General features: G+C 40.2%; 1 protein-coding gene and 1 long non-coding RNA gene across 8 annotated transcripts in view; one reads left to right on the top strand and one right to left on the bottom strand.

Moving 5' to 3' along the window:
- FBXO38 (F-box protein 38) overlaps positions 1 to 12,646 on the bottom strand; it is a 56,800-nt gene that overhangs the window by 17,689 nt on the left and 26,465 nt on the right. For all 7 annotated transcript variants that reach the window (XM_086678856.1, XM_086678879.1, XM_086678897.1 and 4 more), the window contains 3 exons: positions 9,397 to 9,567; positions 7,605 to 7,747; positions 6,086 to 6,296 (listed from right to left, as the gene is read on the bottom strand). In XM_086678856.1, coding sequence (XP_086534982.1) covers positions 6,086 to 6,296; positions 7,605 to 7,747; positions 9,397 to 9,567 — 525 coding nt within the window. The remainder of the gene's footprint in view (positions 1 to 6,085; positions 6,297 to 7,604; positions 7,748 to 9,396; positions 9,568 to 12,646) is intronic.
- LOC147584122 (uncharacterized) lies at positions 4,317 to 6,444 on the top strand. The gene is made up of 2 exons (XR_015241307.1): positions 4,317 to 4,538; positions 5,110 to 6,444. It is a non-coding gene; the product is annotated as an uncharacterized LOC147584122 (long non-coding RNA).

The raw sequence follows: 12,646 nt of genomic DNA, 5'->3' as shown, positions 1-12,646 counted from the left end.
ACTATGGCTGGCAAATCAATCAACCAACCAACCAACCATCTGGGTGAAATGAACAAACCAACAAAGAGAAAACAAGATCCTGTTCCTGAAAGAACTGAACAATCTACTTAGGTAGACAAGACAAACTCATACAGTCAACAAACAAGGCAAAATAGGATTATGACAGAAGACACCATTCAGCTAGGTGTCTATGGAATATACAACAGTGAAATCTGAGATTTTATGGGGACAGTGGGATTTTCTTTGGTCTTTAATATACACTAAAACACATCCCCCCCCCTATGTTCGGTCCCCCATCTCCAATTCCTGCCCAGCTCTAGCCCTCAATATTCTACATTTCATTTAGTGCCCAAAGGTGGGCTAACCTTGCATACAAACCTGTCATGATAAAAGACCAATCGATTTTCCTCATTTAATTCTTATGAGCAATTATGAACAGCAGTTGGTAATCAACGTGTCCATACTCTAACCTTACTTATTTCTTAAAGCAATCTTGTAAGGGCACTATTATTAGTCTCCTGTATGCACAGTTAAGGAAAAGGTTAGTAGTCTGCTAGGATTTGAACTGAGGTGTTTCCTGAGCCTACAATATACGGACAGTGAGTAAATGGAGAATTTATAGTCCCTGCTCTCAAAGAGAATGCACACATTCTAACAGAGATGTCAGAAATGCAGAATAAGGTCAGAAGAGACTTGCTAAGTGCTAAAAAAGTCCAACTGCAAGGGGAATAATGACAAAAAAAGGAACAACTGGTTTTCCTGGTGGGCAGGGAAGTTTTTCACTGATATGAAGTGATACTTCCTATACACCAGGATGCAGGTTACATATTCCTGGAGAGTAAGTATCCCAGTGATTAAAAAAAAAAAGTGTTTGTGTTGAGATGAGGGTGTAAGAGCAAACAAGGCTAAACAGGTAGCCTGGGCCCCAAACTGTGAAAAGCTTAGAAAGGCTCACTGAAAAGCTTACAATTATTTCTCCCAGACAGAGGTGAACCATCAGAGCAGAAGTACATTCCTATGTCCATGTGATAAGGTTTTCCAAAGCTGCTGAGCAACAGCTTTTTAGGTGTTTAATATCATATCCAAAAGTTACTTTATACTTAATTTCTTTCATGACCTTCATTCATTTGAGTATTTATTAAGCATCTACCACAACGTGCTACTGTTCCCAGGTGCGAAGAAACAGTGATTATATTCAAGATCTCTATTCTCATGGAGGTTACTCCAATTGGGGAAAGGAAGAACTATTAATAAACAATAATAAAGAGATCTGATAGTAATATTTAATGTAACAAAAGAGAATAAATTGGTGGCTACTTAAGGTGGAAAGTTCGTCAGCAGGTACAAACTCCTGACGGCAAGTCATGAGGATGTGACCAACGTACAGCATGGTGGCTACAGCTAATACTGTACTGCATATGTCAAAGTCACTGACAGAGTAGATCCTAGCATTTCTCATCACAAGAAAAAAGGCTGTAACGATGTATGGTGGCAGATGTCTACTAGACTTATTGTGGTGATCATTTCACAACATATTTATAAGTATCATCATGTGGTACACCTGAAGCTACCATGCCAATTGTAACTTAATTAATAAAAAGGTGGTATGGAAAGATATCTCTGAGATTAACGTTTAAACTAAGACCTAATACCAAGAAGGAACCAGCCATGCAAAGATGGAGGGAGGGCCATCCTGAGAGGCAGCAGTTAGTGTAACAGGAGGTGCGAGCCTGGCTCACAACAAGTGTGGTGGGTGAGGTGGGGAGCAGCACGAGGTGAGGACAGGCCAGATCACGTAGGGTTTTATGGCCCAAATCAAGAAACTGGATTTTTTTCCTAAGGCAATAGGAAGCTACTAGAAAGTCTGAAGAAAGGGAGCCATGTCGCCTGGTATATGTTTTTTTTTTTTTTTTACATTTATTTATTTTTGATAGAGAGAGACAGAGCACAAGTGGGGGAGGGGCAGAGAGAGAAGGACACAGAATCCAAAGCAGGCTCCGGGCTCCGAGCTGTCAGCACAGAACCCAACGCGGGACTCAAACTCACAAGCCGTGAGATCATGACCTGAGCCCAAGTCAAAGTCGTACGCTTAACCGAATGAGCCACCGAGGTGCCCTGTCTGGTTATGTTCTAACAAGACTGCCCTTGCTGCTCTAAGACTTAATTTTAGCTGATCAAGAGAGAAAGCAGGGAGACCAGTCTGAGAGGTATTAACGCCTGATGTGGCACAGTGGTGGTACAATGGGCAAGGAGAATGGAGAACAAATGGGGAGACTTTTAGAAGACAGTAACAAGTCCTTGTCATAGAGAGCAAGGAGGTGGTGATAAAGAAAAGAGAGGACATGATTCTTGGTTTAGATGCTTTTGTGTCATGATATTTTATCATCAGGGCAGTACATTTTTTTCAGAATGATTTTAACTTACAGAAATTATGTAAGCAATCTTTTAATCAAATATCAACGTTTACCAAACGTTTTGTTCAGCTGAAATGTTATCTCGGTTGTAAAAAATCCTGTTACAAAACATAGTCATAAACCTTAACGGATCTGAGCTGTTTTTACAGATATATAACTGGTCTCTTTTATATAAAACCTGATTAGAAATTTATAACTTTTATTAAATGTTGTAAAAATAAAGGAGAACTCACTGCCTTTTAACAAAATGATTTTATATGTAACCATTTCTAGTATTAGAAATATTATTTAGTGGTTAACAGTTATCTGCCCAAAATATAAAATAAAATGCATTTACTGTGATTTTTTTTTTTTTTTTTTAACATTGTAGCTCATTCTCGGGCTTCAAATATAAGGATTTTCCGAAAATTAATGGTTCTCATTCTCAAACGGCGGCTCCAGACCAGCAGCATTAGCATCACTCGGGAACTTGTTAAAAATGAAAGTTATCTGGCCCCACCCAGCCCTACTAGCTTGGACCCTCTGAAGGCTAAGCCCAGCAACCTGTGTTCTGACAAGTCTTCCAGGTAATCCTGATGCACTAAGGTTTGAGAACCACTGCCAAAAACAAAGGCAGCAGAACAGTTTCACTTAGATTAATTTAGGTTAATGGAGGGCAGAGGGCAGTGGTGAAGGAAGGGAGCAGGGTACACAATTTTTAAAAGTAGGTAAGTACCTGGGATTTATGTGTTAAATCAAGATAGAAATTTGGTAAAATGATATATAGGCAAAACTATGCTTTGTGGTTATAATTACTTCAAAGGTAATTATATTAAAGCAATTTGGCAACATGTGTTAGCAATTACAGAAGCATGATTTTGACACATGGTAATTTTATGTTAGGCAAATTACTAAAATATGGACACCTACTCCTGTTTTAGAGTGTTGTAAAATGCAGGTAATGAACTTACATTTTCAATTAACATAACTAGCCCATAATAAAGCATTCTAAATCTTAAGAATGTTGGAAGCGCAAATACAAGAATAATATTCTTATCAAATTATAATGTTCTGATCAATCAATACAGTACTCTACAAGCAATAAAATCATTTTCTGAAGCCCTACATCACCTTAATGATAATGTTCACTGAAAAACAGGATTATAGGAGTTTATAAACAAAGACACTTAACTTATGCAAATTAAATGGCTTTTAAAATTCTACAATGCCCTTCTTTTAAACTCTGCTACTCCATGCAAGCTGATGAAGTTTAAATACCACAATAAAGAGTGGGGGCCTCTGCTTCATTCTGGGGTTGTTCCAAAAACCAAGTAGTGGCCCATGCATGAAGACTTTTCAAATTGTAAATTGAGTTAAATCAACATGTCAATACCACTTTCAAAACTCAAGTAATTTTTAAGCTACTGTTAAGTTCGCATGTAGAGTAGAAGCATCAATGTCAGTCATTTCAACAAATGCTAAGTCCCACTCCCTGTACTGCTATTTAAATTATTTTTTTCTTCACTTCCTTTTTATTTGGAATCTTTCCACTTCTGGTTTTGATCAAAAGTCACATCCCAGCTCCTTATTTCTTACTTAAAAGAATCAAACTGGTAAATAAGGTAGTAACAAATACAAATAAATATTTTGCCAACTCAGAGAGATGTGTGGAACCAATGTATATGACCATCGGCATTTCTCTACAAGTGCTGCCATCATCTTTGGTGTTCCTAGCCTTCCTCTGGTTGAAACTGTTTGATTCTTCAATCTCGGCATTTCTGTATTCATTCCTTTTGCTTCTTAGCCTTTCATGGCATTTGAAGATAGAGTACCTGACAACACTATACCTCAAAATGTGGTCTGTATGCAAGTGTCTCATCTCCTGAGATCTTAGTTTCAGATGTTAGTAAGGTTCCACTGCTCTCTCATGAACCAAATACAATGTTCTTGCACATGTTTTGATCTCTGCTGCACCAATATGTGATTTCATAATGGAAGGCATTCTCCATTCTGTACTGAGAAGCCTCTGGCCATGTAACTTCCTGGAGACTATCATCTGTCCAGTGCATCCACTCCAACCACAATGGGGTCCCTAGGATTTGGGTAGGTCTGCACTGCGGTTGCTGTAACAGTTTCTCATGGATGGTCTGTGTCCTCTGAAGTCCAGGTCCTCATGGTGCTATGTGATGGTACTTAGGGACAAGAAGGCAAAGAGACAATACCTGACCTCACTCTCCCTCCTTCAGTCCTGGCACCTGCTGACTCTGCACTTTTGTTTTTGTATTTTGCGGGGAGGATGTCAGGGGAGAGATTTAACCCTAAGTTTAAAATTCCTAAAAGTACTCATGTAGAAATAAAAAGGATAAAGTTGTACATAACTGTAAATTACCTCAAGAAGTAAGAAGATTGAAGCTAGAAATAAAGGTTAGGAATTCGTTAGCATATAGTTGGTACCGAAGCTGGGGGTGAGTGAGCTCATCTAGAGAAAATGTGTAGAGAGAGACAGACAGATGGAGAGTCAAAGTAGAATAGAGAAGGTGCTGCAGGCAAAGGAAACTGAACGGACACGTCCAGTGAGACACTAGGAAAACCAGGAAGATGGTTTCAGAGATGCCAAGAGTTATCTCAGGAAGGTAGCAGTGGACAAGAATGACAAATGCTGCTGAGATGTTAAATAAGATGCAAGTGGAGAAATGACCATCATCTTTCTTAACAGAGCCACTGATGACTTTACCGAGAGCCAAAATGGAGAGTTCTGCAGAAAACATGTGCGGTGAGAAAGTGAAGACAATGCCTACAGATGACTCTTCAGTCGGGACCTATATTCTTGGAGCAATCCCAAAGGGAAGTGTGCTCAACACACAGTGTGCTTTCATGATGAAAGCACTTACAGAACCTCAGGGCACCCTATTTCTCATTAATTACTGTGTCCAAGAAAATGAGCAAAAGGACAACGCTAACAAGATGGCGTGGAGAGATTCTTTTTCCAGTTCTTGAGGGTCAACCGGGAAACTGGAAAACGTGGTAAGAACGCAACTTCCCTCCATCCTCACTCACCAACAGAGGGGCAGATGAAGCCTAAGAACACAGGGGCTGGACACAGCAGGTGTTTAGTCAATACTGAAGAGCTGCATGGATAATTACGTAAGTGAATCCAACAGAGACGTCTTTATTAGCTCAGGTACCTAATATGTTGGGTGGCTGTTGAGACTTAATGATGAAAGGCAAGTGAGAGGTGCCCAACACAATATCTAGCACGTGACTGGTATTCATTTTTGTCAGATCTAGGAACATCCAAAAATAGTCTCCACAATGAAATTCAATTTACCTATTTATCGGTCAGGGAGATAGAATGGGATGATCTTTTGCCCAAATCCTGAAAGTTAAATTTCAGTTAAGCCAGGCCTCTAAGGCTCACTGTATCCAAATTCCACAGCATTGATGCGTCCTTCCCATTCTGTATGCACCCTTACAGATTTTATGGACGAGAGGCATCATGGCTTTGAAACGAATAAGCAGACAGGCACATTTCATCCACCACCCACCCCATCTGCCTCGTCACCCAGGTCCCCACAATGTGTAAAGTGACAAACTGAAACGGGGGAAGAAGGGAACGGAACAGGGTCAGTCAGAGAAATATAATCCAAAGTAAAAATCATTTCTGTTTGGAGCTCACAAAAGATCTGGGTTACCGTCGGCTGCAAACTGCTGCTCTCCTGGCTGCAGGTCTGGCCGGAAGTCGTTCTCCTCATCGGAGTCATCTGGATGATGGTGATTGTTATCGTGGATGTTGGCATTATTCTGGGCATTATTGTCATTGTCATTGTTGGAGTTCTGGTTGCTAACAAGGGCCGAGGAAACCCCGATTCCTGTGCCTGCACTTAGACCAACTCGAGCACAGCCCTAAGGCAAGACGAAACCACATGCATGTTCATTGAAGTTAGTACAGAACACTTCATTTTTAACATTCATCTTTATGTAAGAATATTTACATAGCACGACTTTCACATATGCATAAAGGACCTTATTAAAGGCAAGCAAGACGAAGTGTTATCAGTCTGGATTTATAGGTGATGAAATGCACAGTGGAAAGAGGTCTGTGCTATAGCTGCGACCTGAAACCCCACATTCTAACCTCAAATCCTGAGCCTCCCCCCACTATATTGTACTGCTTCCAACAGTGGGAATGTGACCATTAAGAACTGAGGAGAGGGGCTCCTGGGTGGCTCAGTTGGTTAAGCATCAGACTTCAGCTTAGGTCATGATCTCACGGTTTGTGGGTTCGAGCCCCGTGTCGGGCTCTGTGCTGACAGCTCAGAGCCTGGAGCCTGCTTTGGATTCTGGGTCTCCCTCTCTCTCTGCTCCTCCCCAGTTTGCACTCTGTCTCTCTCAAATAAATAAACATTAAAAAAAAAAAAAATTAAGAACTGAGAAGAGAAAAAAAAACTGAGGAGAGAAGATAATTAGTTGAAACATCAAGTTTTTATTACAGGGCGAATGAAGTGTTATTTGTGAAGTAGTTTAAAAATAACATTCTGAACAACTAGACAATCTCAGATTTTTCAGGATATGCACAGGAAAGAGAACAGCAAAGTAAAACATTTCCAAAATAAATCCCTAATCCTTATTTATATCTGAGGTTCCTTTTTTTTTTTTTTTTTTAATGTTTATTTATTTTGAGAGAGAGCATGAGTACAAGCAGGGGAGAGAGGCAAAGAGAGAAAAAGAGAGAGAATCTCAAGCAGGTTCCATACTATCAGCACAGAGCCTGACACAACTGGGGGTCAGGGGGAGGCTCGATCTCACAAACCACGAGATCTTGACCTGGGGCCAAAATCAAGAGTCAGGCACCTAACCTACTTGAGACACCCAGGCACCCCATATATTTGAGGTTCCTAAGTAAAGATTTATTCTCCCAACTAACTGAGTAATAAATTTGGCTTGGCTCAAATTTCCACCATTGCTTTTACCTTACCTTGTTTGTAGAACTGACGGAGACAGCTTTCCACTTACATTTTCCTTCCCCTCCTCTGGAGACCCCTTACCAGAACAAGGGACCATGTAACACTATAACCTTTATGCCTTCACTGAAGCTAGCAGTAAAAAGTCTAATTATAATGTAAAGGCATATTATTAGAAAGAAAAGCACTTAGGTTTTGTGTTTTTCCTTGAGTATTAAAACAAATAAAAAATCCCACAAACGTGACTTACTTTGGGTGGCTCACGAAACATCTGGTCTAGCGAAATAAACTCCAGGCTGGGCAACAATTCAATAAACTGGCCAAAGGAGTCCAGCTTCAAAGCGTGGCACCGCACTAAGTTGATATCAACCAATCGAGTCCATCTTGAGTGGTCTGTTGGAGAAATGGCGTGGCCAGAGAATTTAACTAACATTTTCTCCATTTTCTCCACTACAGATGAATTTTGCTATAGGTCACAAATACTTTCCAATCCTTTTTCTTTAAAGAACTTTGCTCTTCTCTCATGATCTCAAAAACTTGTTGACTAACCTATGATGTTTCCTTACCTAATTTCACTGTGAGAACTACATGGCTTGGGAACCATTAACTGGAAACCAAGTCAGCCTTGATTTAAAATGTGATCCATTCAACAACCTACAGGCCTCTTCAACAATAGGACACTAGTTAAAAAGATGTTGGTGCATTCATTTAATACAACATTATGCAGCTCTTTTAAAAGAATGAAGGAGAATTGAGTATTGCTATGGAAAGCTCTCCCAGATATTCCGAGTGTGAAAAACAAGCTACAGGAGAGGATACACATAGTAAGGCCCTTTTGTATATATAAATCATTTTGAAATGCAATACATGTATAGGCTGCAATATGCACAAAATAATCTGTCCAGAAGAATATATAAGAAACCGTTGATGGTGGTTACCTTTGAGAAGAGGAGACTTTTCATTTTGTACCTTTCTGTACTGTTTGGTATTGTTTATCAAGTGCATGTATTACTTTTAGTTTTTAAGTGTTAACAGGAGTTCTGAGTGATGGGATTATAGGCCATTTTTTTGTTTTCTTCTTTATACTCTTCTGTATTTAAGAAAACAAACAAACCAAAAATCCAATAAATGTTATTTTTTAAAAGTGATCTATGCCTGCTACAACCTAGTTTGTATTTCCCAATAACTTTTTGGTGCAGCTGGGCCAGGGACAGGATTTCACTTCCAGCAGGGGAGACATGGCCATTCTAGTGAGTCATCTCAGCAGATGCCCCAGAGCCCGAAGAAGATAGGCTGGAGACGGCCCTGCAAGGGGCCGCAGTACCCCTGTGAGGCAGCGCAAACAGTAGAGGAGCTGTTCTGCAGGTGGCAGTGAGGGGGCCTGGTTTGGTGAAAGATGATGTCACAACGAAAGTTCTCTAGCTCTGAATTCACTTAAAGGTTTGTGAATTTAGGTATTCAAGAAGGGCCTTAAAGAAACTCAGGGAGGAAAATGAACCCCCCCAAATAAGGAAACATATCAATCACAAAAGTCACACTTGTACACATAAGGGATCAGGTGGGGAGAGGAAAGCTGAAATAGCCAAGGATTTTAAGGCAACTGAACAGTTCAATACAAGTTAATGTTAAACATGTCACCTAATTAAAGTTTTTTTGTTTTTTTTTTTTTTAAATACATACCCACTTTGTCCTTTCAGATGATGTGCCCATTTGCAGGTAATTCAGAGAAAACAAATATCCCAGGCAACAATTGCTAACATTAATTTTATGTCCCTGACTGAATGAAATATATATAAAAATCAGGGAAGTTGAATCCATAACCTAGACAGTGCCAATTTCTAGGCAGAGAATTTCAGAGTTCGAAGAAGCACCGACAGAATTCCAAGTTCGTTATCAAAGGTTCCCAGAACTTGTACGAACGATCCATACAAAATATCTACATTTTTACAATAGGAATGCAATTCGTAACCACACGGAGAAAAAAAGAAAAACATATTACTTTCGATACCAGTCAGACATAGCCTTAGTTAAGCCTACAGTACCTGAGATCCAATTGTATGGGTTATGTAGATGGGGGCAATTGTAAATTGCCAGGTATTTGATACAGGAAAAAACTTCATTGACTGCCTTCATCCCTATATCGGTGATGATACCAGGATTTTCTACCACATCGGCCAAACCATACTTTACCAGATCTGCATTTGCCATTCTACCTAAAAAGAGAGATTAAAAAAAAAAGAGACAGAGAGAGAAATTCTTAAATGTCATGGAACGTTGCCAATTCTTTATTTTAACATCCAGTATATCACTCTCCATGACCGTTCTGGGTCATCTATCCATCATGTATTCAGGTTTGAGTACAATTTTAGGTTAGGTAGTCTGTGCAAATACCATTTATATTGCAAAATAAAAATTTATATTAAAAGCCAAGGGATAGCTAGTAGAAACATATTATTTTCAATTGTTTAGGAAAGGAAAAAAGCAAAAATTCTTAAAAGTAAAACAACATATTGTATTAGTTCACACTTATAGGGAAGTTTTAGTTTTACCTTTTGAAAAGAAAAATAAGATCTTTAATACGTAATTCTCTTTCACAAGTAACAGGATCATATTTTTGGAGTCGGGTATGGCCACGTAGAAAAAAGTAAACTGGGAAATCAGACTCATTCTTAGCCCCTGTGGTATTGCTTAGTAAAGAGGAGCCCATCCCCAGAAAGTGGACTTCTAACTCAAATACACCCACTCCCTCTCCCACTGGGCTTTACTGCCTCCTGTCATAGGCACAGACTGAGGGTCGGGGAGGTAGGGATTAGTAAAAGAGGATCCTCCTACTAGACTAGACGGCACTGGAAATCATACCTCATTATTCGCCTTTTGTCCTCATTTCCCCCGGCTGCCTGCCCCTACTCTCCAAGATGGTCCACTTGACTATACGCAATTTGAAGGAAAAAGGGAGCGTGACTAGTTTACAGTTATAATTTCTGTGTCCAGCGTAGTGCTGGGATGCAGGCACTCTCATCAATGTCTCTCACAGTCCTTACTGCCATCTGACACAAAACACAAACAAAACTGTTGCTCTGATGAAGCTGCCCCGCATATGGCAGGGACTGACACCTTCAGCCCAGAACACATTTACGACTATTTACTCCAAGCTCTACCAATTTTACTCTCCACACGGGTCACGGTCTCTCTCCTATAGTCCCTGTTTTTGGTATTTTCTGGCATTTCTTGCAGAGTTTACCTTAACCTATCCTTTACAGTTTGGGTGAGCAATTTTCTTCAGCCTGCTTATAAAAACAGCCGCCTGGGGGCGCCTGGGTGGCGCAGTCGGTTAAGCGTCCGACTTCAGCCAGGTCACGATCTCGCGGTCCGTGAGTTCGAGCCCCGCGTCAGGCTCTGGGCTGATGGCTCGGAGCCTGGAGCCTGTTTCCGATTCTGTGTCTCCCTCTCTCTCTGCCCCTCCCCCGTTCATGCTCTGTCTCTCCTGTCCCAAAAATAAATAAACATTGAAAAAAAAAAAAATTTAAAAAAAAAAATAAAAAAAAAAAAATAAAAACAGCCGCCTGTTTTCTTGTCCTTTGGACTTGAAACTTGTCTTCTCTCTAATGACTGGGTAAATCTTGAACTGGCTCTGTTCTCTGTCTGCATAAATGCTGCAACCTAACACGATAAACCCACCTGATGTTCACTCCTTTGAGGCCACCTCCTTCTTCTGGCTCTCAGGGTCTCCGGATTATCATGCTCCCTCAAGCACCCTGATGATATCACCTAGAACTCATTTTTGTTTCCTTTTTCTTTAGCCCACAGGTCAGCTAAAAGTAAAAGCTACCATTCACTAAATGCTTTCTAAATGTCAGAGACTGTAACGATAAAACTGGTTTTATTACTGACTCCTCCAAACCATCTGAGGGAAAAGTGGGAAGTGGTCTACCTCCGCTGTAACAAATGGGAAAACATGGAATTAAGAAGTAACCTGCCCAAGGTCCCATCAGTTATGAGGCAGGTCTCTCCCCCGCTCTCCAAAGCCCCAGCACCAAAGATTACTCTATACTGCTCTGGTTTTTAAAGAGTTTTAGGTGACTTTTCTTATATTCTTAACACATAGCATCTGCTTTTCAGCATATCCATATCCCCAACCTGGCACTGTCATTTCTGCCATAAATGTATGGGGCACAAAGGTGCTGTTTCCATTTAAGTTTTGCCAAGTCTTTGCAACAAAACAATGATACAAGTTTTACTAGAGGTGATGCCACCTCCACCTTCTGGAAAGATGCTTCAAAATCTAAATCACTGGAAGAGTGAGTTTAAGGGATGAAGTATACATTCCTTCCTAGACAGTCTGTTAGAGGCACCTGTCATCACCGTGAGACAGAGAATCCTAGGCTGTCTCTGGAGGAACGGAGGCAAGTATGTATATGGAGAAATGGGTGAACTGCAGCAAATATGAAGACGAGAATTGCTTACGAAAGGTCAAGATGAGACTTCTATCAAAGAGACTATGAAACAAGTTATACTGCAAAGCACAGTAGTAGTCAAAAGGTAAAGTGTTTTTCTACTGAAGGTGCGTTAAGGGGAAAGAGATACCTACAGGGAAATAGCTGGTTATAAAGACAACTCTTGGGGGCACCTGGGTGGCTCAGTTGGTTAAACTCTCACAGTTTGTGAGTTCGAGCCCTGCATCAGGCTCTGCGCTGACAGCGCGGAGTCGGCTTGGGATTCTCTCTCCCTTTCCCTCTGCCCCTCCCCTGCTTGCTCTCTTTCCCTCAAAATAAATAAAAATAAACTTAAAAAAAAAATAATAAAGACAGCTCTTCAAGACTATCTTTCAGTGGACCTAAATTTGGCCATCTTGAAGATAGAAAATTTGTCAAGTTTTGAGCTTTGGAAAAGAGGAATAAATACAATTATAGAAAGAACACCAATTACCAAGTTAAAAATTGTGTTGGGTCACACATAAGATATTGTAGAAACAACACACAGAATGGAACCAACCTCAATCAAAACTAGAAAAGTCTGAGATCAAATACATTCACTTTATATGAATTTAGCATTTTAAAGCTGTGTTGGTGAAAAGCCAATCTTTTTCAAAGTTATACACATTAAAAAGGATTCCCACGTTAAACTGGCAAGAAGATAAGGATTTGCTTTCTCAATCCTTCATATGTAATAATGAGCACCGCCACAAGGAAAAAGTGAACAAAACATTACTGCGACATCTGTTTGACCTAGATTGTCCTGACTAGAGGAACTGAGCCTTCTTATGTTCTTCTACAACGCAAATTAGAGCCTGAG

This window comes from Puma concolor, chromosome A1, assembly GCF_028749965.1.
Source record: "Puma concolor isolate L17-30 chromosome A1, mPumCon1.1.hap2, whole genome shotgun sequence".
Classification (NCBI taxonomy): Eukaryota; Metazoa; Chordata; class Mammalia; order Carnivora; family Felidae; genus Puma; species Puma concolor.
This window is presented reverse-complemented; position numbering and strand designations above follow the sequence as displayed.